We start from the raw sequence: 27,718 nt of genomic DNA on the forward strand, positions 1-27,718 counted from the left end.
AGAAATAATTCTATGTTGGAAAAGATCTGATTTACACATTTACTTATATTGAGAAAAGGATTTTGTATTGAAAGTTTGAGTTATACATTTATATTAAGGAGTGACTTGGGTTTGAAACCATTGGAAAGAGTTTGAGAAAATATTGGTTTGATTTATTGGTAATGAATTGAGAATTGAAAATGGTTTGGTTGAGACCCTTGAAGAGTGGCAAAGCCCGAATTTTAGAGAAAATGCTGCAGAAATTTTTATAAAACTCCGAGGCTTTGTGTAATGCGTTATTTAAAAGAAAATTTTACTTAAGAATTATATTATTTGATTTTGATTTATTAAGAAAAGTATTATGTTTTAAGTTCAATTTATTGAGAAAAGATTTTGTTTTAAGTTATGATTTGAATTCGGTTTATTAAGAAAAGGAATTTTTTATTCTTGACTAAACGTTAAAGAAGTTTGGATACGTATAAACTACACATTTTGCGGTTACGATTGATGAATGACTAAAAGTGTATCTTTCTGGTGATGTAGAGGTGTGAATGATTATGTGGTAATGCGAAGGTGTGATTGATTATTTGGTGATGCGGAGGTATGACAAAAAAGAAAAGGAATCAGAAACTATAAATGAAAAACATAATTAAGAATTGGTTTTTTTATTGGGCTTTGTGCCAATTACTAATGCAGGAGCACCCGCCTAACTGATAGCCTAAGGTTGTTAATGCGGGAATGTCCGCCTAACTGATAGTCTATTTCACTGTGATGCACATTAGAGATGCTAGCAAAAATTATTACGATTATGATCCGGCATAACTGACACGGGTAAACCTGTGATGGCGAGGTATCCTGATTGACATGGGTTTGCCCATGATGATACCAATGTGCCTGACTGACACAGTGGAGAAACCATATTTGGGGTTTGTCCTGGGTAACGTCGAGTTGCGAGTAGACAACTGACGCATAAATTCATGGCCTGCATAGGAAATGCATTCATTATATGCATTTGTGTGAATTGCATGAGTGTTCCTGTGTGTTGTGCTGTATTATTTGTGAATTTTCTTATATTTGATTTATGCGTGAATTGGTTGTGTGCTTGTATTGCGTGTGTACTTGTGCTTGTTGGTTTCTGTATATGTCAGGGATTAAGATAACCGAGAACTGATTATTGAAACTCAAAACTGAATGACATGACTGGGATTTGCTTAGAATGATTTAATTTATAGAGAACTAACTAAAGTCTTTTAAAGTTATAAAGTAATTATTTGCAATTTATTTCTTTACTCTCACGGCATTCACTGTCCTTACTCAGAACCTGCGAGGATGATATTCTCACCCCCCCTACAGGTTTCTTTTTCAGCGGCAGGATCAGGAATCCTAAGCACGGAGCCGCGACCGAACTACAAAGTTTTATGTATATATGTATTCGTATTTCAGTATTTAGTTCAGTCTTAGGTTTTATTTTTTCTCTCGTCGTTTATTGTTTTGGTTTTTAGAGGGATAAGACTTGTATTTGAGAATCTTTGAATAAGTCTATGTATATAATGCTATGTGAATATATACCTTTGTGATTAAGTGATTTAAAGTAAAGGTTTTTCGCTTTTCTTAATTAAAATTTCGGTTTGTATTCGTGAAGGTTTAATATTAAATAAATATAGTATGAAATTAAAGGTGTAGAAGTAGGTAACGCCTGGACTTTTAGTGCGATCATAAGGTACTAAAAGTCAGGGTGTTACAGTCAGAATGGTCACACGCCTCCACATGCCTCTCCATGTTTGCTGCCTCCATCTCCCTCTTCATCATTTTCCAATTCCAATCTAGATCATTCGTTTTGTATGTCAGATCAATAGTCCAGATCAAGGCCTCCTCTCTTATCTTGTGCCTCCAGATCTGTCCCGCTTCTTGATCCGTGTCTGCTTACGTCAACTAGGGCTGAGTCCGCACGCTGATGTGATATTCTCTTCCAATTCGATAATGCCACATGTCAACACACTGCTAACATGGTAAATTATTTGTTGATTGACGTGGCACTTCTATCTGGATCTTTTCTAAGGTTTTTTGGTATCTTCTTTGTTTTTACGATTTTTGCTCCGATTTTGCTATTTTTAATCTTTGTGGGATATTTATCTATTCTCATGGAAAAATCAGATGGTTTTTATCACCTTCCGATAGTTCACCATCCTCTAGCAGTTTTCCATCTCTCCGTAATTTGCCATCTTTTTGACAATTTGTCACATTTTCAGGAATTTTTCAACAGTTCGCCATCTTTCAATCCGTTTGGCATCTTTTTGACAGTTTACCACTTTTCTGCCAGTTTTGTCTGCGCCCGTTTTGTCGATTTCTACAATTTTCTTTATTTCGTTCTTTTAAATTAGCAGTCCTGCTACACATCCAAGTTTTTTTGCCAACCAAGTTAACCATAACCTAACAAAACCCAATTCTATAACACGCGCATTAAATCACGTCGTTCTTCTTCGTGCTTCTTCTTCTTCTTCTTCACGTTCCTCCTCCAACGTTTGTATCCCGCGTTCCTCCTCCTCCTCCTCCTCCTCCTCCTCCTCCTTCTTCTTTGTGTTCCTCCTCTTTTTCTTCACGTTCTTTCTTCTTCTTTGCGTGTTTCATCATCATCGTCGTTCTTTTATTGCTACTGTTGTTGTCGCATTTTTTTCTTTTCGTCCTCTTCTTCCTATTGATTTTGCAACATTATATATTTTTCTTCTTTATTTGATTTTTTTATTCTTATTAAGAGAGTAAAATAAGAAGAAGATGATGAAAAAGATGATAATGATGAAGAAGGAGGAGGAAGAGGAGTTTTGAGTTATGCAAAATTTATCAGAAAATAATACCAAAATTTTTTAACCGTTACACAGAAGCTTCTCAATTTTGACACCGAAATTATTTAATTGTGACACAAATTTTTAAGAGAGTTATCATTAAGTAATTTTGGACATTCTAGATTTAATTTCGATGCATTCTAGATCTAAATAAGATGCACTTTTGGTTTGAGCTTGTTTTTGAAATGCCCCTCAATTAACTCTGAAATTAAATCCAGAATCCAGCTCAATTAACTCAGAAATGCACCAAAATTATTTAATGATTGCGATACATAAACTCGATTCGAAAACAAGCACACAAACAAAGACTGGATCTTCTTCTTCGCATGTTTTTTCTCCATCGTCTTTCTTTTATTGCTGCTGTTGTTGCTGCGTTTTTTCTTTTCCTCCTTTTCTTCCTAGTAATTTTGTAGCATTAATTTTTCTTTTTTTTTATTTTATTCCTCTTAAGAGAATGAAACAAGAAGAATTATGAAAAAATGAAATAAGAAGAAGATGAAGAATAAGAAGCAGTAGAAGATGAGGAGGATGATGAGGAAAAGTTTTGAATTATGCAAAACTTATCAGAATAAAAATACATTGAAATTTTTTAACAATAATACATAAATTTCTTAGTTTTTACATTGAAATTTTGCTATAAATGCACAAAATATTTTCTTTAATGTTGCATTTTCTGTCTTCTTTTTTTTCCTTATTTCTTTCTTTCTTTTAGTTGAATGAATGTAGATTCATCCTCTTCTTAGTAATTTTGCAGCATTATGTGTTTTTTTTTTCTTTGTTTGATTTTTGTTTTTATTCTTGTTAAGAGAGTAAAATAAGAAAAAACTTGAAAAGGTAAAACAAAAAGGAAAAGATAAATAAGGAAAAAAAGATGATGAAATAGAAGAAGCACCAGAAGATGAGGAAGAAGAAGATGAAGAGTTTTGAATTATGCAGAACTTATCAGAATACAAATACACCAAAATTTCTTAACAATAATAGATAAATTTCTTAATTTTTACACCGAAACTTTGCTACATAAGCACAAAAATGTCTTTTAATGCTACATTTTTTCTTCTTTTTTCCTTATTTCTTTCTTTCTTTTTTCTGTTATACATGTAAGAAGAAGACGACGATGATACTAATGATGATGGAGGATGAGCAGGAGGAGAAAAAGGAAGGAAGAGATCGAAGAAATTCAAATGAGAAAAGAAAGAGGAAGAGGTGGAGGTGGTGGTAGTGACGATGACGATAAAGGAAGTTAAAGAAATTCCAATGAGAAAAGGAGGAGGAGAAGTAGATGGTGGTGACAACAATAAGGGATAAAAAAGAATGTGTGCACGTAAATTTGAAACATTAAAAAAAAAACATGCGCAAATGTATGTAAATGACTTGGTTAGACTTGGTTAAATAAATCACTTGGTTGTAGAAATTTATCCTTAAATAAGTTTCTAACTCAAGTTGTCACTTGAGTTTGCGAGAGATGTAAAAATATATTAAACAATAAATGGTTATATTAAAAATAACTTACAAATAAATTATTTTGTGTTTGAATTTTTTGCTCTAAAAGTGTTTATTTTATAAAAATGTAATAAAAAATAATAGTATCATGAGAGAAATCATATTTTTTAGCTTCTCTATAAATTTTTAAATAGCTTCTTAGAAAAAATAATTTAATTTTAAAAATTGCACACATTAATACTACTACTTTTCATAAGTCATAAACTCAAAAAAAATTACTTTTAAAGCTTTTAAAGCTTCTGAAACAGGCCCTAAGACCAATTGGCGCAACTTGAGTTTGCGAAAGATGTAAAAATATATTAAAACCAATTGGCAATTCATTAGAATTGTTTAACATATTTAAATATTTATGATAAGATATTAGGTTTTTATTTGTCAATTTCTTTAATCTATAAATATCTTTATATATTATATCATTTCACGTCATTCGAATATACACAAAGCTCTCTCTTACCTTTCTGACACCACTAATGGGAAAAATACCAAAGGGAGTAAGGGACTGTGTTGAACACCATTTACTAAAAAAAGAGGTTTTGTGCATATGCCAATAGCTACTTATCTCAGGAATAGTTCTAACATTTACTGATTTACAACTCAGACCAAAGAAATGAAACGTAATCATGTCCTTTGTGAAACCTTTAACTACAATTCTGAGAACATTCTCCCATTCTTGTTCATTTTGCTTCTTGAAGTGATGCGCGTATGGTCACGGCGTCCACCATTTTATTTATGCTGCAAATTAGACCCAAAATATTATCAGAACAATTGAAAAGTGAATGTTACATAGTTAGAATTGCTTACTAAGAATATGGAGTATATATACTTGTACGAAAGAAACTCACCAGAAAAGGAAATCTCCACTAGAGGCCAACTTCTCAGAAATCCATTCTGGTGCTAGTTCTAGCAACAAATTCAATTGTTCTTCTACTTCTCCTGAGAATAATAGAATAAAGAAAGTAAATTTAGAGTGGGGGAAGCTAGAAAATAGTCAATCATATTTTTTATTATAGAACAGGGTCTTACTTCTATCAACAATATCACAATTGCCAGAGATTATCTTGCTCACAAGCTCCTCTTTCGTGATAACGGAGCGGTTCATTGACTGGAGCAAGAGGTGAATCATGTTAAAGATCTTAGGTAGGCCAGCTATCATTTTTCGCCGTCTCTTTGCTTGTGAAATAGCTGGATCTCTTTCCTCCATTGCTTGTATTTCCTTTTCTCTAATCTGCAAAGAGTAAAGGCATTGTTACTCTTGATCCGACTCTAGCAATAGAATAAAATGAGGCTAGATAGATATTCGGTCCAAAACTGTGGAACTACTCGTGACATAGATGAACAACATTGCAGAATGTGAAATAAGAGTTTCAAATCCTTATTTCAAAATTTTTAGACCATGACAGAAAAAGTAGCTTTAATTCCATAGAGAACATTTGATGAAATTATTTAAAAATAATGAGTTTTTCATGTGAAGGGGCATCCAACGAAAAAGTAGCTGCAACACTATATTGCAACAAGCCAACAACATATTTTAGCAGTGTAATTGATCAGAAAACCAACAGAATATTAATGCTAATCTGTAACTATTTCTTCATGTAGCATTATAAGGAAGCAGAAGGCATACCGATTGCAGAAGACTCTCAGGGAGAACATCCAAAAGATCATCATATTCTTCCTCTGCCTCCTTATTTTTAACTGGAGTTTCAAATTTCTCTTTCTCTGCAACCTTATTTTTAACCGGAGTTTCGAATTTCAACGACCTTAACGATGGAGGTGGGCGCCTAACCAACTTGTTAGTAGTAGTGGAAGAGTTATCCTCTGGACTCATGAATTGTCTCTTAGGAGGCGTAGGCAATGCAGGTGTTATGCTGGCTGGAGTAGAAATACATTTGGCTGGGGTTGACACAGCATCAAAGCATTTTTGAGACCCATTATTTTCTGTATGTTCAATGGTTTTGCATGGAGTAGCAAGTGGAGCACTAGATGAAGAACAATTTGTGAGGCATACTTCATTACTGGCTCCTTCTGAGGTAGGTTTTTCACTCAGGCTTGACTCTGAATCCGGTAAAACCACGGTTTGCAATGAATCTGATGGCAATTTTTCCAGTGCATTTTTATCTGTTCCATTTTCCTTCAACCTCTGAGAGAACCGTCTTCTGAAAGATTGAGGCACATGAGAGGCTGCTGATGGTTGCTGGTTAAGGGATTCAATTGATGTCCTAACAGGTTCTAAGTCTATTTCAGTGTCATTATCCGGAATGACTGCCGATGATACTGTTGAAGGGTGAGCTACATCTGCATCCGATATTGTCGCCTTAGATGAGAAAGGCCTTGTCAATATGTCTGATAGACGATGTTGCTTTGGGTTGAATGGTTCGGGTAGCGCTTCTTCCGGAATTTCATCTCCCTAGATGTAGAAGCACATTTTATATCAAATGACAAATGATTTAAGAAAAAAGAACAATCAATCAAATTGAGATTGCGGTACTAACTTATCAATAAAGCAATACAAGATTTCCTACCTATTAAAAACTTCTTTTGATAATGACACCATCATGTCATTGTGCTATTCACCAAATAAAGTTTTCCATATATCAAAAGCTATATTTCCCAGTACCATACATCTCATATTTTCAACATTGATTCATTAGAATTCCATTGGACGATTCTTAGTTTCTTACAAGTAAAGAGGGAAAATAAAATTGGAAAAGTAACTGATGCAATTCTGAACTTGAAAAGGCAATCAATGCTGCAACCAGCACAAAGCAATGTGATTCAACAAGTTAATGTTCAACATAAATTTTATCAATCAAACACTGTAGTTGGAGAAACTTGCATACCCCAGGATGGGATTCAACAAAATCTCTCAGCCGTGCACGGAACAACTTCCTCAACAGCATGCCCCGGCCGCCTTCGGTTGGCGACTTTGATTCATACTCCACCGCATCATAGTTAATAGTGACATGCAGATCTGGCTTCATACAACTTGTCTTCTCATCAAACACTAAAACCTTCTTAGCCACAATTGCCTCGGGCAACACGAATTTCAACTGAGCCAAATGACCAAGTGTAAACCTCCTAAACAAGCCACAAGTCACAAATCATTTTTTTTATCAAAAACCTTGAACCAACAACATTTGAACATAAAAACTATAGAAAATAAAAAATAAATGAAATAAACGAAGCAGAAGGCAACTGTAACTTAAAAAAAAAAAGGAAACTTAAAACTCTTTAGTCCTCAGAGATCTAAAACCACCAACATAAAACTACAAATTATGTAATAATATCTCTCTAGAAATAAATTACCATAGCAGTAGCAACTATCACTTCAATTACACACTCATACCTATCAGTTAAACTTTCAATCTTGTGGCTGATTTTGGAGAAAGACGGTGTCATTCCTTTCATGCGCAGCAATCGAATCGAACAATCCAACCTAGCAAAATACTCGCCCAAAATCTCATACCTGCCAACACACAAAAAAAAAATCACAAATCCAAAACTCACAAATTGAAAATAAAGTAAACAAAGTTCAAAGACTTAGATATATTACTTTTCGGGAAGCTTGAAGGCTTCTTCTTCATCGGAACTGGTTTTTTGTGGTTTGCTCGGCGAACGCAGCTCGATCTGCCTCCTCGCAGATTTGTCGCCAAACGACGTCGTTTCATGGCCGCGCTGCTCCTGGAGGCCCTTGGCAACTCTCCGCACCTCCGACAACGAGAGCGCTACGCCACGATTGCGCGTGCGGCGCGTGTGGCGCGTCAGCTCCGGTGGCTTCTCCGGTGTCTTGGTATTGAGCGAAACCGAATCTGAAGAAACGAGTTTTGAGCTCAGATCCTTGTGTTTCTTCGATCTGCATGATGAAGATGGTGAAGCCTCTAACGAAGATCTCATTTTTTTAATTGGATCTGAGATTTTAATGAAAAATAAATATAAAATAAAATAAAAATTTGGTGGGAAAGGGAAAAAAATTGGGGTTGTGTTTATATAGTGGGGTTTTGTTTTGCGCGGGAATGGGTGGCACGTTTGTTCCCGCCAAAATGTCCCGTTGGTTCCCGCGAGTGGTGGGTCTAATGGTGGCGCATGTTTGGTGGGCCTATTTATGGGCCTTGTCTGAGGTACAATTTTGGCCTATTTGCGCTTTATTGTGTAAATGGGCTTCGGCGATTTGGGTTGGGAAAGAAGCGAAGTTTAGAGAGATTACTTTGTTGTAGGGTTAAATGACCACAAGGTCTATACCAAAAACAAAGAAAAGACCACAAGGTGCAGACTGAAAATAGGAAATGATGAAAAAAATAAAAATCAATGAGGATTAAGGAGAAAGAAGAAAGCAATGGAAAAGGGAAACTTGTGGGGCAGGTAAATTAAATTATTAAATAGATAGTGTATATAAAATAATAAAATACAAATGCAACTTACACTACGGAAGTGGTACCTTGAGAATTGGTATTGTAATGGTATCTTTGAGAATTTATTCCTATTTATTCCTCTCTCTTGTACCAAATTAATAAGCACTACACCAAGTCACCAACATTAGATTATGTAAATTACAAAAATGTTAAGTCACAACAAAAATGTTATATACATACTAAAAGCTAGTCGCATGATATATATATTGATTTACAGTTTTAATTTCATAATTAATCACCAAAATCATTATAATTATCATATTACAATAATTATATTTATAGTAGTATAATTTAAAAAAAATTATGAAATATCAAATACATAGCTTTATATGATAATTAATTAATGATTGGTTTTTTTATACAAGTGTAAAGTAACATGATTGATAAGATTAATATGAAATAGCTTTTTGTAACTAACTAGTGTTTTTATCCGTAATAACATTATAGAAATATAAATTTTTTTAAATTACGTCAGTCATAACATTATAGATTATGGAACAAAAAATTTATAACATTAAACTACTTTTATAAAAAGGTCGAACAAAAGTCTTTATCGACTAAGAAAACCAGGGTCTCTGTAGATAAAAAAAATTAAATAATAAATCTTTTAGTTATTATTTTTATATGAAAGAGTTTTAAATTTTACTAATAATGAATTTTAACATTCGTTATCTAAAATTTGAAAGAATTTAACGTGTATACTTTTATATTTGATTAGGTGTTAAGTCTGTTGTACAAATAAAAATAATTAATTATGCTTGCTATTTAAAAATAATATTTTTCTCTATATATAAAAATATAATTAGATATTAGCATAAAAAATTTATATTAATAGTTATAAATTAACTCAAATTTATTTTTTTTAAAAAATAATTGAATCTTGATTCTAACTTTTAATCACAACATGATTATTTTCTCTAAATTATATGTAATAAATGTTTGAAGAAAAAGAAATAAAAATATATATTAGAAAGATAAGCAGTAAAAATTTAAACTAGATAAAAAAAATATGCATATAATAATATTTTTTATTTAAATTATATTATGTTGTTAATTTTATTTTTTATAGAACGGAAAGGTAGAGAAAAATAGAAAATGAGAGAAAAGAGAGAGAAAGATAAAGAAGAAGAATGAGAGGGGGGTTTGTTAATTTTGGAAGCTAAGAAAAATTTTTATTTTAATTATAATAAAAAATATATGGTGACATATTTTGATTTGTCAAATTACTAATATAAAATATAAATTATAAATTATATATATATATAGTGAGAAGGATAGAGAGAAATAGAAAAAAAAGAGAGGTATATAAGAGAATGTAAGAAGGAGGTTTACTAATTTTAGAAAAAAATATTTTCTCTAAATTTTAATAAGAAAGTGTCATGTGACACATTTTATTTAGTTATTAAATTAGTTAGTAATATATAAATATAATATATAATATAGTTATATTTAATTTTAACATTTTAGTTTTAATTTTTAATTTAATTTTAATGCAATTAGAGAATGTCATGTTGTATATTTTGATTTGTCTAATTTATAAACTGGTCATTGATAATGATATATAAGAAAGATAGAATGAGCGAAGGAATGAGAGAGATAAAAAAAAGAGAAAGAGAGGAGGGGAGAACTCTTTAATTTTGGAGGAAAATATTTGACTTCCATTGTAGTGAGTGAGTGACATGTAGCACATTTTGGTTGTAAAATTAGTAATATACTAGTGTTTTTGCCCGCATTTTGAAACTATGTTGACTTTGTCCTGACATTATAGATAACGGTAGAAAAGATTTATAGAATCAAATTACTTTTATAAAAAGGTGGTAGGGGACAAAGGTCTTCGTCGACTAAGAAGACCAAACTCTCCGTAGATACAAAAAATCAAATAATAAGTTTTTTTTGTTATTGTTTTCATATGTAAGAGTTTAATTTTTTACTAATAGTTAATTTTAACATTCATTATCTAAAACTTTAAAAATTTAATGTATATACTTTTACATTTTGATTATGTGTTAAACTTGTTGAACAAATAAAAATAATTAATTTTTATGTTTATTATTTAAAAATAATATTTTCTCTCTCTATATATAATTAGATATTAGTATAAAAATTTTATATTCATAGTTATAAAATTAACTCAAAATTAATTTTTTAAACAATTAAATTTGAATTCTAATTATTAATCACAACATTCGTATTCTCTCCAAATTATATGTACTAAATATTTAAAGGAAGAGAAGTAAAAATATAGATTAGAAATATAAATAATAAAATTTAAAATTTAATAAAAAGCTAAAAAAATATGTATATAATAATAATATATATTTTATGTTAATAATATTATTGGATATTTTTAATTATATTATTTTATTAATTTTATTTTTTATAAATTAAAAGGATAGAGATATATAAAAAATGAGAGAAAAAAGAGAAAGATAAAAAAAAGAGAGATGGGGTTTGTTAATTTTGGAGGAAAAGATTTTAATATTTTAATTGTAATAAAATAATATCTTGTGACATATTTTGGATTATCAAATTAGTAATATAAAATATAAATTATAAGTTATATATAGAGTGAGAAGGGAAGAGAGATATTGAGAAGGAGAGAAAGGTAGATAAAAGGATGGATGAATGTAATTTATTAGTTTTAGAATAAAATATTTTATCTCAATTTTAATGAAAAAATATTGTGTGATATATTTTGGTTGTTAAATTAATAAATAATAATATAATATAATTATATTTTAATTTTAATTTAATTTTACTTGTAATTAGAGAATATTATATTGTATATTTTGATTGTCAAATTTATAATTAATCATTGATAATATATAAAAGAGATAAAATAAGTGAAAAAATGAGAAAGATATAGAAAGGATCAAAGAGAGAAAGAGCGGACAAGAAAATTCTTTAATTTTAAAAGAAAAAATTTAATTTTAATTATAATGAAAAAATGACATGTAATATAATTTAATTATAAAATTAATAATATATAATAAATAAATAGATGAATTTTAACACTAAGAAAAAATACAAAGAGGCAAATATTTGGTTCAAAAATCATAATAATGAAAGATGAAAAGACAACACAAAAAATTTAGAGAGATCACAAATAGGAGGGATAGAGCTGAATTCATCTATTTCTATGTCTAAGATAAAGTACTCAATTACTCATATTTCAAATAAGTTCAAAACTAGCGGTGGCAAAATGGGTTACTCAATTAATCATATTCCAAATAAGTGCAAAACTAGGGGTGGTAAAATGGGTTGGGGCCGACCTGCTAAACCCGCCAAAAATGTGGGTCGGGCTAGGATTTGAAGTTCGTCAAATTAAAAAAAAATCCACCAAACTCGCACCGTCAAATTGGCGGATTTTGGCGGACGGGGCGATCCGCCGGGTCGAAGATTTTTATTTTTCTTTTTTTTATTAAATAAAAGAGTGATTACTATTATAAAATTAATAATTATAGAATTTTCAAACACTTTTTTTTAATTCTTCTTTTAGTTATTAACTTTATTTATTTTATTTTACAATTTCGTATATTTGCTCAAATTATGTGACTTATTTTTTAAAATAAAAATGATTCTATTGACAAATATTATTTTAAACAATTTTATTGAAGTTAAAAATTAAAAAAATATAGTGAAAAATTATATTATAATTTGACTATTTTTTTTGTATTTAATTTTTTAATTATTATTTTTTGGTTAATTTTAATGAATTTTATTTTTCAAAAAAAAAAAAAGTCAAGCAGGCTAACCCGCCAATCCACCATAAAACGGGGCGGGTTAGCATTTTGAACCCATATTAGTTGGCGGGCCGGGCCAGACCGGCCCACCCCATTTATAGGGCGGGCGGGTTGGGACGGACTGGCCCGCTTTGCCACCTCTGTTCAAAACCAACCCACCCAACCCCTCCCCCCCACAAAAGGCTCCAAGTGTGAATTGCATTTAATAAGTGCAAGATTTTAGTCATTGTTAGAAATAAGTGAGTAATTTAAAAAGTGTATTATTGAGTGAGTTCAAAACCAACCCAACCCCTTCCCCCCCCCCCCAAAGGCTCCAAGTGTGAATTGCATTTGAAAAGTGTAAGATTTTAGTCATTGTTAAAAATAAGTGAGTAATTTAAAGAATGTATTATTGAGTGAGTTGAAAGGTATAATATATAGAGGTATATATAGGTATTAGAAGAATTAAAATAATAAAAGTATATAATTTTATAATTAATATACAGATATTTTATATAAATATAAATGATACTAATCGATCTAAATTGATTATAATTTATTCTTTAATATCCCTCCTCGAACTCAAGTGGGAGCTAAGGATAATATATTGAGTTTGGATACTAGAGTCAAAAAACGAGTAGGATGATGAGTTTTCGTGAAGATATCAGCAGTCTGATCCAGAGTTCCAACAGCGACGAGGCGAATAACATCAATAAGGGACACTGCCGGACAAAGTGACAATCAATTTCAATATGTTTGGTATGTTCATGAAACACATCATTATGCGTAATCTGAATAGCACTGCAATTATCACAAAAGACATCGGTTGGGGATGACTGAGGAGCACCCAAATCTATAAGAAGCCAACAAATCGAGACAACCTCAACAGTGGTGTCAGCGAGAGCACGATATTCAACTTCTGTGCTTGATCGAGCAGTGAACGTTTGCTTCTTAACTCACCAAGAAAGGAGAGCGTGGCCAAAAAACAAATAATAACCAGTAGTAGAACGACGATCAGTGGGATCACCAGCCCAATCAACATCTGCATACGCTTGAAGAGACAAAGATAAATGGGCAGAAAAATAAAGATCATGAAATAGGGACATAAGGTGCCTTTGATGTAGCAAAAAATGTGAAGAATTGCCGTTAGAAAAATGTAGACGGAACTGCCACAAGAAATCGCAGATGAAACTACCACAAAAAAGCGCAGACGGAACTACCAAAGGAAGCGCAGACGGAACTGTCGTAAAGAAACGTAGGAGAAACTGTCAAAAGAATGGCAAACTTCCCAAAAAATTCCAAAATGTGGTAAACTACGAAGTGATGGTAAAATGTCAGAGGATGACGAACTGTCGGAAAGTGACAAAAAAATATATATTTTCTCCATAAAAATAGGTAAGTAGCAGATGACAATAGTGTTTGATTCATTAGATTCGAAAAGACACAAGACAGAGAGCATAGGCTAATCGGTAAGGTAAGAAAAGTATCAAAGTATTGACAAAAGAAAAGAAAAAAAAAATGACACAAAAAAAAATACGAAAAATACGGTAATTTCATCAGAAAAAAATAAACTTATCCTCCTCAAAGAGGATACCATAATTAAAACAAATGAGTAATCTGAAGAGTATATTATTGCGTAAGTTAAAAGGTACAATACATAAGGATATATATATATATATATATATATATATATATATATATATATATATATATATATATATATATATAGGTGTTAGAAGATCAAAATAATAAAAATATACAATCCTACAATTAATACACATATATTTTATCTAAATATAAATGATACTAATTGATTTAAATTAATTCTAATTTATTCTTTAACAGATATAAATGAAAAGGAAAAAATATTTATTGGAATAAACTAATTTATAGTTATCATTTTTTCTTTTGTTGGTAACTTGCATCCAATTAGTTTTATCTCTAAAATAAAAAAAATCTTAACTATTGTTTTTTTTATTCTTATAGTTGGAAATTGTATTTGTGATTTTAATTATTAAGAATATACTGATATAAATTCTCAAAATATTTCTAAGATAATTAATTATTATTTAATAAAAATATGAGAGATTTTTTAGTATTTTTACATAATAATTTTACAGTAATGCTATATGATTAAGTTATTTTGGCAATTAAATTTAAATAAATTGGTTTAATAATTTATTAGCACAATAAAAATCTGTTAAAAAAAAGCATAAAAAAAAGAAGAAGAAAAATTTAATTAAATTTAACTATTAAAAATTAAAATAATTTATTTACTCATAATTTAGCATCATTTTAAATCCGTGTTATAAAAATATTTTATTTTCAAGTGAATAAGTGATTATATTTGGGTTTAATATATATTTGGTGACGCAATTTCTAAAATTATATTTATGTTCTTGTTATAATTCTTGATATTTTGGTTCAATTTTTTTCATATTTCTATGTGAATTTTTATTTATTGATTTGCTTAGTTTTTCATTTTTTCAGACAAAAAGGTAAAAATATTTAAAAAATATCTTTTGTGATTTATTTTTAAAAATAATAAATTGTTGAAGTTGATAATTATAAATAGAAAAATTATATCATTTTTAAAAATTTCCCTTCATAATAATAATAGTTTAATTTTAATATATTGAATTGTAAAATATTTTATATTGTTGTTCAATTATATTTTTTTAGACAGGATCAATATAAAAAATAGTTACTTTTGTTGATTATAAAAAAAATTATTTTTATTAATGTGATATTAAATAATTAAATATACGTTTAAAATTGTTTTAGAGTACTAATAAATCAAAATTAAAACTCTAATAATAACTGATTTTCATCTCAAATCACATCGTTTTTTTAATTTGAAACTATTTGTTAAATTCAAAATTAAAATATTTAAAAGTTATGGGATTAAACTATTTTTATTAATGTGATATTAAATAATTAAATATATTTAAAGTTTTGGATTGGAAACTACGAAGTTAAATTCTAACAATAATATTTGCATCTCAAAATAATATTTTATTTTCAAGTGATTATCTTCGGATAAAATTTATATTTGAAGATACAAATTTAAAATTATTTTATTAAAAAAATTATTTTTACTCATGTTATATTATGTGATTGAGTATACGTGTAAATTTATTTTATATTTACAGAATATTAAAATTAAATTCTTATAATAAAATAGTATTCATTTCAAATTATATTAGTTTAGTATTTTTTTTTTTTTGTGATTTGAAACTACAAAGGACAAAGTTAAATTCAAAATTAAAACATTTAAAAGTCATGCGATTAAATAGTATTTAAAGTTTTAAAGAAAAAATAATTAAAAAAAGAAAGAAGAATTACCCTAGTGTTACGCTTCCTAGTCGTTTTTAGTTGTTCTTGTTCCTCTCTCCTTCCAACGCAACTACGTTGCAAAGCCAAGAATTAGAAAGCTGAAGAGAAGAACTTCTTCACAACCAAAGTCAATTAAAACCTTATATCAAAATCATATCATATCAAATATCAATTTTTTTTTTAATAATATGTTTTCCATTTTTTTGATTGACACTGTAATTTCCTCTTCTTCCACGCAACCATAAGAAACAAAATTAAAAAGAAAACCCTTTCTCTTCTTCTTCTCTTTTTCCTTTCTTTGTCTTCTTCAATCACCGCTTGGTTTCATTCAATCACCTTCCAAACTTGTCTCATCCTTTCAATTCTTCAGCTTTCACTGCCCTTTTCCGCCTTTCAATTTCATTTACCTATTTGGGTATCCCTAAATTCTTTTTATCCAACAACACTTTCCCCATGTCCACCTCTTAGTTCAAGGTAAATTCCTTTCCCTCTTTATATGCATAAATTTCTGTTTTTTAAATCATGGTGTTGCTCAAAAGCACAGCCTTTTCATGTTTTGCTCAGTTTCCTGTGGTTTTACGTTATACTGAATAAAGGGTTTGCGAATGATTCAGGAAGATTGTTAATTTTGTTTCTTGCGTTTCACAATTATTGTTTTTTATGCGTTTTTTGTTTAGTGGAATTATGTTTTGCTGCCAAGACTAGTTCTCTTTTATTTTATTTATTTATTTTAACTGGTTTAGCTCTGCTTACTAGTGTTTAAAGGTGTATATAGAATTTGTCCCTTTGTGTAGTGATCATTCATGATATGTGCAAATGCAATGCATTGTCTTTTGATGCTGTGTCTCACTTAAACGCCTCACTGTATTGGATTATTTGGCTTAATTTTGATGCTCTGTGACTTAGGCTTAGCTATTACTTATTCGGGGATTTTAGTTTCATGCTAAGACAAGAAGGTTTATAATCCTTCCTATATGCAATGCCTTTCCAAATGGGGAAAAAAGGACAAATCTTCTTGTAGCATGTCCACGGCTGATGAGGTCGGAAACTTTATCTGTTTCTTGTCGATTAGTTTGGACATGATCCTATGCATTCGGGCCGTACATTCGTGTGCCATGTTTTATGGTTTTTTTCTGCACATTCAGTCCATTGTGTTATGTGCTGTTATAGATATGTTATACTAGTGCGGAAATTGCTTTGAGGTAGTTTATGATAAATGCATTCTTTCGTAAGCATAGATGCCATTGACAACATCTTTTATGGAGCTGATTGAAGCCGATGATATAACAGCTTAGTCCTTAAGGAGTTTTACCATTTTTCTTGAGTTACTAATTTATTTTGTGCTCTTTGAACTTGTGTTGGGTGTCTGAATAGGACAACTGCATTAGCAGCAGCCCACACTCATAAATTTTTGTAATGCTTGTTCAATTTGTAGCTTAGAATGCTAAATTATGACATAGTATCTCGTAATTTTCTATTTTTGTGCTGTCTCTGGAAGATAAGATACTAATTCTGATTTTGTAATGTTTGTAGAATTTACCATTTAGGTATTTGGGGCATGGACTGGCTGTTTATGCCCGCCTTCCGTGTCTGTGAACAATGTTTGGCAGACAAAGAGATGCAAGTTCTTTCAGTATCTTCAAATGGAAAAATAAAGGTAAATCATCAGTAACAGAAGGTTTACTTCAGGATGTTCCACCAGAGGTCGAATTGTCTGATTATAGAAGGTTACCGAGTCCAGGCAGTGAAAGCCCTTCAGGGCTTCTTAATGGCGAGAGCCTAAATGTTGAACCGATCGCTGATTTGGATCTCTTCTTTGAAAGGCTTTACAGCTACTACTGTGAAAAGGGGCTTTGGTGCATCATTACAAAGTGGATTGTTGAACTTCTTAGTCTAGGATTCACCATATGCTTTTCAGGATTCTTTTTGCTATATGTTGATTGGAATGGGCTCCGTAATGCGAAATGTGGGATGGATGCAGTTGAATCCGGAATGAAGCCCTGTGATCTTTCTAAAGAAGCTCTTAATAGACACCCTTTAACCCCGCTAACGCTGACGAAAGTTATCATTGTTGGATACCTAGGAATATTTTCTATATATTGGATATTCTGCTTCTTGAGGTTCTTTGCTCAACTAAAGGATGTTCTGGAAATCCGACAGTTTTACTATGATAGGTAAGTATGAACTATAAACAGTTAAATGTATTTGAAGGAAGTGATCACTTTTGCATTAATGAAATATTTCTAATTTTGCCTAATTACTGTGATTTTATGTAGTCTTCATGTTACCGACAATGAAATTCAAACCATGCCATGGGCTACGATTATTGAAAAGGTTGTTCTGGTGCAAAGTTCACGACAGCTGTGTGTCGTAAAGGATCTTTCTGCTCATGACATGGTGATGAGGTTGATGCGGAAGGAGAACTACTTGATTGGAATGCTTAACAAGGGTGTGCTTGCTTTTCCAATCTCTCAATGGGTCCCCGGTGCTGGTCCTAAAGTGAAATCTGATCCAAATGGAATAGAGCATCGTCTAATACTAACCAAGACCCTAGAGTGGACTTTGAATTGGTGCATACTGCAAAGCATGTTTGATAGGTAAATATTATATGCATATCCTTTTGTTGTATAAGCAGTGTATTCCATATCAGTCAGTTGTGTGTGTATACAACAGAAGATTAGGGGTCCTCACGAAGAAACTATTGATACCACAACTTGTTAATACATGGCCTTAAACAAATCCCTGAAAAACCTTAAATCCTTTTTTTTAATCCTTATGTAGAGCTGTAAAATGCCATATATTGCTGTTTACAAACTACACATTAACAGGGTTATCTTTTGCATTCTTAGGGTGCGCTTGGTTTGCGTTTTCATTTTCTGTTTTCATTTTTTAGTGTTTTCTGTTTTCTGGATTTTGTGAAAGAAAAAGTGAAAACAGGAGGTGAAAATAGAAAATAGGATTTTATTGTTTTCACTGTTTTCACTTTTTCATTCACAAAATCCAGAAAACAGATAACACTGAAAATGAAAATAGAAAATGAAAACGCAAACTAAATGTACCCTTATATTTCAATTAAATGTGTTGAATACTTAAATTTCTAATTTAATGGGGTTAACATTTATATGTTTAATTTGGCAAGTAATGAAATTTGTTTTTTGTTGTAATGTCAAAATAGTAAAATTGTGAATGATAGACAGTAGAGCCTAAACAGAGAGAAAGAGATTGGCCTTTTTCGGTTAATGCACTAACCGAAAATGGTTAATGCACTAACTGAAAATGAATAACTCTTTGACCTGAAGTTTGTGTGCTAATTGAATGATACTTCTCTAACCTATTTGACACTATTCTATTTTAATAACTGTTAAACCGTATTCTCTTTAGCTAAAATGCTTTGGATACTCATGGTTCGCGTTATAATTTTCATTATATCAATATATCATTTATGTGGCGATATATTTAAGTGATTTATATGAGGGTGTTCATTTTATCATTTCATTTTTAATTAATGTTTTCTTCTTTGAACATGCTTTCTCCACAGAAACTTTTACGTCCGAAGGGATTTTGTGTCGAATCCAAGGACATTAAGGAAGAGGCTTACGGTTGTGGGGCTTGCAATGCTTTTCCTTTCTCCATTTCTTGTCATATTCATGCTAGTATATCTCTTCCTAAGGCATGCTGAACAATTTTATAATCACCCAAGTACAGCTTCATCTCGAAGATGGTCAAATTTGTCAAGGTGGATCTTTAGGGAATTCAATGAGGTATCATCATTATGTTCTTGAGCCTTTCCTTTCCCTGGGTCTTTTACCTTTTGCATGAGAGCCATGTTAGTATCTTTAAATAAAAGAATTATGCTAGTCACCAAAAATATAAAATAAAATAAAATAGTACTAGCAAAGGTGAACAGAATAATCCTTATTGAATGGTAATCAACTATTACTCATAGGAATACGATATTTTTCTCGATTTGGCATGTGTGTCATTGCATGCATTTTGAATATGGTAAAAAATTTGCAATCTTGCATTCATGATATATTATTACTTGTTTGGAATTCATATTCTGTACAGCTATCACTAGCTTTGTAGTGATAGGTTCTTGTTACGATTCTGGTCATAATGTCCCTTGTATTTTCTCTTGCTTTTGTGCTCAAGATTAACAATAATACATGTTATAGGTGGAACATTTCTTCAAGCATCGGATTAATAGCAGTGTAGTACATGCTTCTGATTATCTGAAGCAGTTTCCTACGCCTATCATATCCATCATTGCAAAATTCATCTCTTTTGTATCCGGTGGCTTTGCTGCAATCCTTATCATCATCGCTTTCCTGGACGAGTCTCTGCTCGAGGGTCATGTAAGTATTACTCTCTGCATTTGCTGATGCTAAGATACAAACATGCCAGGACAGTGATTAATAATAACTTTCTTAACGTTTAATCTCATCTCAAAACATAAAAACAATGCAGATATTTGGTCGGAACTTGTTTTGGTATGCTGCTGTTTTTGGAACTATAACTGCCATTAGCCGGGCTGCAATTTCGAATGAGCTTCTGGTCTTAGACCCCGAAGGAGCAATGTCTATGGTAGTTCATCATACACATTATATGCCAAAGAGATGGCGTGGCAAAGAAAGTACTGAAATGGTTCGAATTGAGTTCGAAACCTTATTCCAGGTACTCTCTAGCTATACCGATCCTTCTATGTTATTTTTTGTTTACACTATTGCATAGGTTTTAATGCCGCTTCTAATGATACCATGTTTTTTCTTATGTGATGCAGTATACTGGGATGATGTTACTCGAGGAGATGGCTTCAATTTTCCTCACTCCATACTTACTTCTGTTCGTTGTTCCGAAGGTCATTGTCATATTTATTTAGACATATTTACTAATTATGCCATGTAATATATAATATATTAACTTTTTTTTTTCAATTTGCAGCGAGTTGATGATATATTGCAGTTCATTCAAGACTTCACTGTGGATGTTGAAGGTGTTGGTCATGTTTGCAGGTTAGCTAACTATAAATTTATTCTTTTTCGGTTTGGATCCTCTCTTCTTTGGACTTAGGAAGACAATATTAACTATGTTTTGTTGTATGATATTGTCACAGTTTCAGCGTCTTCAATTTTCAAGAGCATGGAAACAGTAGTTATGGTTCCCCTTACAATGCGCCTCGCAGCCGGAGGAGTTCTCAGGGCAAGATGGAGAAATCATTTTTGAGGTATGTTCATGACCAAATTCATGTAGAAGCATTTCACATAAATTTGAATCTAACTTTAGGAAACATTCCATGTGATAAATTTCCAATACATCTTCTATGTGAGGGGGAGCCTTGGAGCAACTGTTGAGTTGTCTCCGTGTGACCTTAAGGTCACGGGTTCAAGCCGTAGAAACAATCACTGATGTGATTATCAAGTTAGGCTGCGTACATTACACCCTTTGGATACGGCCCTTCCCTGGACACTATTAACGCGAGATGCTTGTTCACTGGCTGCCCTTCTATCTGAAAAGTCCTTGACTGTTTTGATAAACCGACTTTCATTCTTGCATAAATTAATATTCGTAAACTTAACCGTGTCATTGCAGCTTTCAGAGTAGTTACCCTTCATGGGAACCAAATGCTGAAGGGAAGCAAGTCTTGCTAAATCTGAAAACCTTCAGAGAACAAAAGTTACATGGACACGGACACGGACAAGGACACGGATACGGAGACAGGGACATATATTCCCCTCCTAGAACATGGAGATGTAGCCCTAACTTTGGAAGCAATGGAGACAGAAACAGGTTTGTGTCCCGGGATATGCCGTTTGCAACCGGCAATCATTTAGGTTCGTTGTGGCTGATCGAGTCTAATCCAAACAACCATCCCTATCTTCTCGATTGGTACTATGCTTCTCAACCACATGGCGTGACATCGAGGGATATTCAGGACGATCCATTTGAAGTAACCGAGCATCATCCCGGAAATTGGATGGCTTCCAACACGACACAAAACGAACCTGGCTACGAACATTACTTGAATGACTTTTGTGACGATCGAGCCACTTCTCATCTCGGGGCTTCCACTTCAGCTCCCATCTTTAAGGAAAGCCTGATTGAGGATCGAAATGCGAACAATCTGCTGCCCACGACACGGAGCCATTGGTGGGCTAGAAGCCGTCAGGGGCAGGGCGGCCAAGGTCAAACAAGCTTCTTCGAGCCTCCGGATTTCAATCACCAAAATGCTTTTAATTACCATGACAGATTTTCTGATAGAGGGTCAGAGGGTCAAGATGAAGAAGAACAACAAAACTTGCACTGGAGAGATTATAATCACCAACTCTCAAGAACAGCACTCATAGATGACTTAGAAGCAGGAGCGATGAATCTTCATTTTGATGATATTTATAGCGCACCTCCAGAAAATCACACTATAAATCCAAACATTTCTAGAAGCTTTTGAGTGAAGGCTTTGTCATTTCATTGTTCTCTCTTTCAAAATAATTGTCGTTTTGACTAAATTAGGACATGCAAAAATCAATGTATTTGGATACGTCACGGCTCAATCGAATTTTTTCTTCTTTTCAAAATTTTGTGAAGGAAAACCAGATAACAGTGGAAACATAATTTCATTGTTTTCATTTGTTTTTTATTTTTCCTTGGACAAAATTTTGAAAATGAAAATAGAAACCAATTAATATAACAATTTAGTCGAAGCGGCATTTATTTATTGGTAGAAACTTACATACAGTTGTTTTTATATGAAGTTGATAGTCGAGAAACGGTAGATGACAATTTAGTCAAATTATTTATTGGTTTTTGACTACCAACTTCATATGAATACAACTGCATGTGAGTGTTAACCTTGTTTATTTTGAAAAATAGAGGAATGTTTGTTTGGGAGGTTCTGCTTTCCAAGCACTGTAAATCCAAAGTTCTTATGGTTTGTTCCTTTCCATGTCATGATTGCCTTTCTTTGTTTACCAGTATGCAAATTAGAAACAATATTCTTTGATGTAAATAGATTCATTGGAATTTGAAGATTAATTAGATTGTATTGCAGTGTTGGAATTTGGAAGGACCAAGAGTGAACCTACAAGGGTTTGTTTTTAACTTTTTATACTTCTAAGGCGACCTTTCAGGTTTTAACTTTTAAAGAATCCAAAAATTTTAAAAAAGGTATAGTGTTTTAAAATATTTGAAATTTTGAATATATTATGCATGCATTTAATGAAGAAAAGAATTTTTGAAAATTTTATAATTGAAGTAAGTTTAACAAGAGTCTTTAGGAAAATTTTATAATTTTTTTTATAAATTATGATTTGGCCCCTTGAATTTGTAAAAATTAATTTTTGATATTTACTAAAAAGTGCATGTCTATTTTTTTTGGTGATTAGGATTAATTATAATAGAGAAATATTAGGTGATATATATATATATATAGGTGACCTTACACTCATGAAATTTTTTATTATTATACTGCGATATAGTTTGATTATTTCACCATAAAATATTTGATTATTTTTATGTTTGAATACTCTACGAAACAACACTTGTGAAACATATATAAATATTCATAAATATGTGATGATTAATTTAAAACATTTATAAAGCATTTTTTTATTACATTTAATCATTTATACATAATTTATCTGCAACATTGTTTTTCATATTAAGTGCTTCAAAAATGTTGCCTGCATACATCAAGATATTTAGTTCTCGAACTTTTTATGATTAATTTAAAAATAATATTTCAACTTGTTAGGGGTTATTAATTTATTATATTGCCCATAAAGAGTGTAAAGACATGTTGAAGTTTAAACTTTATAGAAGAAAATAAATTACGATAAAATACATTAGTTGTTATTTTAGCGACTAATTTTAATGTAAGAATAATATTTTTGTATTTTTTTATTTAAGTTAACTTTTATATAATTATATAAAAATAATTTATATTATTAAAATAAAATATATAAAATTGGTTTCAAATTTATTTTAAGATTATATTATTTTTTCACATTTTTTAATAAATTAATATACGACGTCGTTTGAGACACTTGAGTTTTGATGATTCTGATCAATGGAGGGTTTTGCAAAGGTTTAACAGTATCAACCAAACAGCACAAAGCGATTTGATTCACCATCAACAGAAAACATGAGAAAGGTCTCGAATTCAATCGCGTTCTTCTCTCTTCTCACTCGTCGCAGATCAACTTCCTTGTCTTCTTCTCTCGTTCCCAAAACACGCACTTCAAATTCACTCTTCAACAACAACCAATGCACGAATCGCCACCAATTTCTCGCCGAAAAAAACGATTTTATCGCCATCCCATTTCGAAACACGAGCACTCTCGTCGAGAGGACCTCTCAGGTGCCCTCAAGGCAGCGAAAAAGCATGGAAAAATCGAACCTTGAAGAGGCTTTTGAGTCAGCAGAGACCTCATCGGAAATGGTGAAAATTTTCAACGAAATGGAACGTGTTTTTGAAGAGAGAGAGCTTGGTTTGGCTTCTTTGAAGATTGGTCTAAAACTTGAACAAGAAGGTGAGGACCCTGAAAAAGCTCTTTCTTTTGCTCATAGGGCATTAAAGGCTTTGGATAGTGATGATAGTGATAACAAACCTAAATTGACTGTTGCAATGGCATTGCAGTTGTTGGGGTCTGTTAATTTTGGATTGAAAAGGTTTGCTGATAGTTTAGGATACCTTAACAGGGCTAATAGGGTTTTGGGTAGGTTGCAAGTTGAGGGTTTTGCTAGCGTTGACGATGTTAGGCCGGTGCTTCATGCGGTTCAGCTCGAGCTGGCGAATGTTAAGAATGCCATGGGGAGGAGGGAGGAGGCACTTGAGAATCTTAGGAAGTGTTTGGAGATTAAGGAGGAGACTTTTGAGGAAGATGCAGTGGAATTGGGGAAGGCGAATCGCGAAATGGCGGAGGCTTATGTCGCGGTTTTGAACTTCAAGGAGGCACTGCAGTATTGTACGAAGGCGCTGGAGATACATGAGAAGCACTTGGGGAGGAATTCGGTTGAGGTTGCACGCGATAGGAAGCTTCTTGGGATTATTTATAGTGGGTTGGATGAGCACGAGAAGGCGCTGGAGCAGAATGTCTGGGCGCAGAGGGTTTTGAAGAATTGGAACCTTAATGATGATTTGTTGCGCGCTGAAATTGATGCTGCGAATATGATGATTGCTTTAGGGAGGTATGATGAGGCCGTCGGTGCCTTGACGAATGTTGTTCAGCAGACGGACAAGGACAGTGAGACCAGAGCACTTGTGCTCTTGTCGATGGCAAAGGCGTTATGCAATCAGGAGAAGTTCACAGACTGCAAGAAATGTTTGGAGATTTGTCTTGGGATTCTTGACAAAAGAGAAAGGATATCTCCTGTGGAAGTTGCTGAGGCATACTCGGAGATATCAATGCTGTATGAAACCATGAACCAGTTTGAAACAGCAATTTCCTTGCTGAAGAGGGCACTTGCTTTGCTCGAGAAGCTCCCACAAGAGCAGCACTCTGAGGGAAGTATCTCCGCCAGAATAGGGTGGTTACTCTTGCTGACTGGTAAGGTGGAGCAGGCTATTCCTTGTTTGGAAAGTGCTGCCGAAAGATTGAAAGACAGCTTTGGTCCAAAGCATTTTGGAGTCGGTTATATTTACAACAATTTGGGAGCAGCATATTTAGAGTTGGATAGACCCCAGTCTGCTGCACAGATGTTTGCAGTTGCGAAGGACATCATGGATGTAGCCCTTGGTCCGCACCATGTAGATGCAATTGAAGCATGCCAGAACCTCTCAAAGGCTTATGGTGAGATGGGAAGGTATGAATGACATTCTTGGTTAGATGTCATATCTTTATACTTGTTATCTTGTGTTTTCGGTTGTGAGAACATCTTGTTTTGGGTGACTTACTATAATATATAATATATGTGATCTTATTACTTGTATTGGTCCAAAGTCTAAATAGTGTGCTGACCAGAGTCCATTGAAACTGTTTCTACGAATTTCTTGGATGGCTGAGTTCTCATGCATATGAGTGTACAATAGTTAATGTGTCTCCATGTGTTTTCTCATTATCTTTATATATGCTGTTTTGAAGCAAAAGTTAGTAATGAATAGTTCTTCTCTCTCATATGTAGTTCTTATCAGCTATAAAGTAAATGACGTCACTGCATATATGATAATGACGGGATGTATTGGCATGTAGTCGACTCCACTTAGTGGGATAAGATTCTGTTGTTGTTGTTGTACATGGCTATCCTCATTTCAATACTTGGTTGCACAGCATGGAATTGTATTCTTCAAATATTTGATGAAATTTAAGGGAGTCTAAAGATAAAGATAAAATCCTTGTTTCAATTCCCATGTACTATTTGGTTTAGAGACTTTGGGTGGCAACGGATTTTAAGTCTTCCCATGTGCTGCTATGGTCCAGATGTCTATTAAATCCATCCTCACCAAAACTTCCGCTATCAAATTTGATTCTTCTTGATCTTTCTGGCCCTTTATCATTTCTATGTCTTTCTCTATCATTTCTATGTCTTTCTCTTAGTTTTTGAGATTTTTCTCTGACTGAGACCTCCAGAACAAGCAAACGCACTCTGTCCCAAAACCGTGCTTGTCACGAAAGTTTTGAGGCAATTTCTTCGTTTGCGACAGTAACACGACTTCCTTAATATAAATTCTGGAAGTTGCTTCTCAACAGACTCGCCCGTGTGATCTTTACTCGATGGATGATCTCATCGGGCACATTGTTGAACTACACATTTATGTCATGGTTTTTGACAACTGATAATTGATTCCATACTGTTTTTTAAATAAAATTTTATCTTGAAATTGCAGCTATGGCATTGCAATCGAATTTCAACAGCAAGTTATCGATGCGTGGGAAAACCACGGAGGAAGTGCAGAAGAAGAACTTCGGGAAGCCCACCGGCTTCTTGAGCAACTAAAGAGAAAAGCGCGAGGCACATCTGTCACCGAGTCTCCTACGAAGGCTTTGCCCTTACCTCATTCACCAGCTGCTTCCAGGAGCTCCCAATCCGGAATGCCATTACATCGATCCGGGAAAGCATAGCAGACTTCATGTTTTCACATTGCCACTGCATATGCCAAGGAGTTTCTATAGGATTGGCATTTAGAAACTCATTGCTGGTTTTGAAGTTTTCTTACAGGTTTTATAGGTAATTACTGTAACTTAGCTGTAGTCATATCTTGATCATTTTATTCAGAATTCTTTTTTATTTTTTTCCTTCAAATAATATAATAACAATACTACTTCCGTTATTTGTTTGTGTCCCTTATTATTTGCTAGCAAGCACCAATATATCTTTGTGCTTTCTTATGGATTGATGATTGTTCACCTTTGGAGAGAAAGTAAGAAAATTGTTCTTTTTCCAGCTGTAGTAGATGTTGTAAAGCCACATCAATAAGGCAGTGTTTGTGTTGGGACTGAGATTTAGTATTGTGTTTGATGGTCAGAGATTGGAACTAAAATTTCAGTCTCTTTAAGTATCTTCAAACTGAAATTTCTGAGACTAAAACCTGAAATTTTAATAACATTTTTTTAAAAAAAATATTTTTATTTAATTTTTTAAATTTCAAATTTATCCTACCCATCAATCTTCATAGTTATCTTAAACCGAATATGATACTTTGACATAATTCAGGCTAGTACATTTTACATCAAACATAATACAAAAAGTTAATTTAGTCCCTATCTCTCAAAGTAATCACTAAGCTAAGTATTTAAACTACTAATTTAGTACGGTTGTTATTTAAAGACTAATGTTGCAAGAACTTAGAGTTAGAAAAAGAGTAACAAGACATTTATCTTTATTTGTGTTATTTTAATTTTATTAAAAATTTGATGATCATGTTATTTGTAATTTTATGCTGGATTTTAAAGATTTTATTGTTTTTAATTTGAATTTAGTTTTTTAGTTTTGTATTTTTTAT

At 32.3% G+C, this 27,718-nt stretch overlaps 3 protein-coding genes across 3 annotated transcripts; 2 read left to right on the top strand and 1 right to left on the bottom strand.

The window, feature by feature from the left end:
- Positions 1-4,769: 4,769 nt before the first annotated feature.
- CDT1A (CDT1-like protein A) lies at positions 4,770-8,467 on the bottom strand. The gene is made up of 7 exons (XM_088505006.1): positions 7,870-8,467; positions 7,663-7,782; positions 7,157-7,394; positions 5,941-6,723; positions 5,343-5,544; positions 5,162-5,252; positions 4,770-5,051 (listed from the first exon to the last, which is right to left on the bottom strand). Exons 1-7 carry the CDS (start codon positions 8,208-8,210, stop codon positions 4,994-4,996), a joined length of 1,833 nt encoding a protein of 610 aa, XP_088361132.1. The 5' UTR covers positions 8,211-8,467; the 3' UTR covers positions 4,770-4,993.
- Positions 8,468-15,801: 7,334 nt separating this feature from the next.
- LOC107625056 (autophagy-related protein 9) lies at positions 15,802-22,852 on the top strand. Its single transcript, XM_016327597.3, has 10 exons — positions 15,802-16,257; positions 17,317-17,957; positions 18,060-18,380; positions 19,322-19,544; positions 19,959-20,138; positions 20,251-20,457; positions 20,564-20,641; positions 20,725-20,795; positions 20,897-21,007; positions 21,373-22,852. Exons 2-10 carry the CDS (start codon positions 17,383-17,385, stop codon positions 22,226-22,228), a joined length of 2,622 nt encoding a protein of 873 aa, XP_016183083.1. The 5' UTR covers positions 15,802-16,257; positions 17,317-17,382; the 3' UTR covers positions 22,229-22,852.
- A 968-nt stretch (positions 22,853-23,820) lies between these two features.
- LOC107626967 (Tetratricopeptide repeat (TPR)-like superfamily protein) lies at positions 23,821-27,049 on the top strand. Its single transcript, XM_016329849.3, has 2 exons — positions 23,821-25,581; positions 26,603-27,049. The coding sequence occupies exons 1-2, from the start codon at positions 23,921-23,923 to the stop codon at positions 26,835-26,837; spliced, it is 1,896 nt and encodes a 631-aa protein (XP_016185335.3). The 5' UTR covers positions 23,821-23,920; the 3' UTR covers positions 26,838-27,049.
- The last annotated feature ends 669 nt before the right edge of the window (positions 27,050-27,718 follow it).

The sequence above is a fragment of the Arachis ipaensis genome, chromosome B2 (assembly GCF_059453495.1).
Source record: "Arachis ipaensis isolate K30076 ecotype BB chromosome B2, ASM5945349v1, whole genome shotgun sequence".
In the NCBI taxonomy this organism is placed as follows: Eukaryota; Viridiplantae; Streptophyta; class Magnoliopsida; order Fabales; family Fabaceae; genus Arachis; species Arachis ipaensis.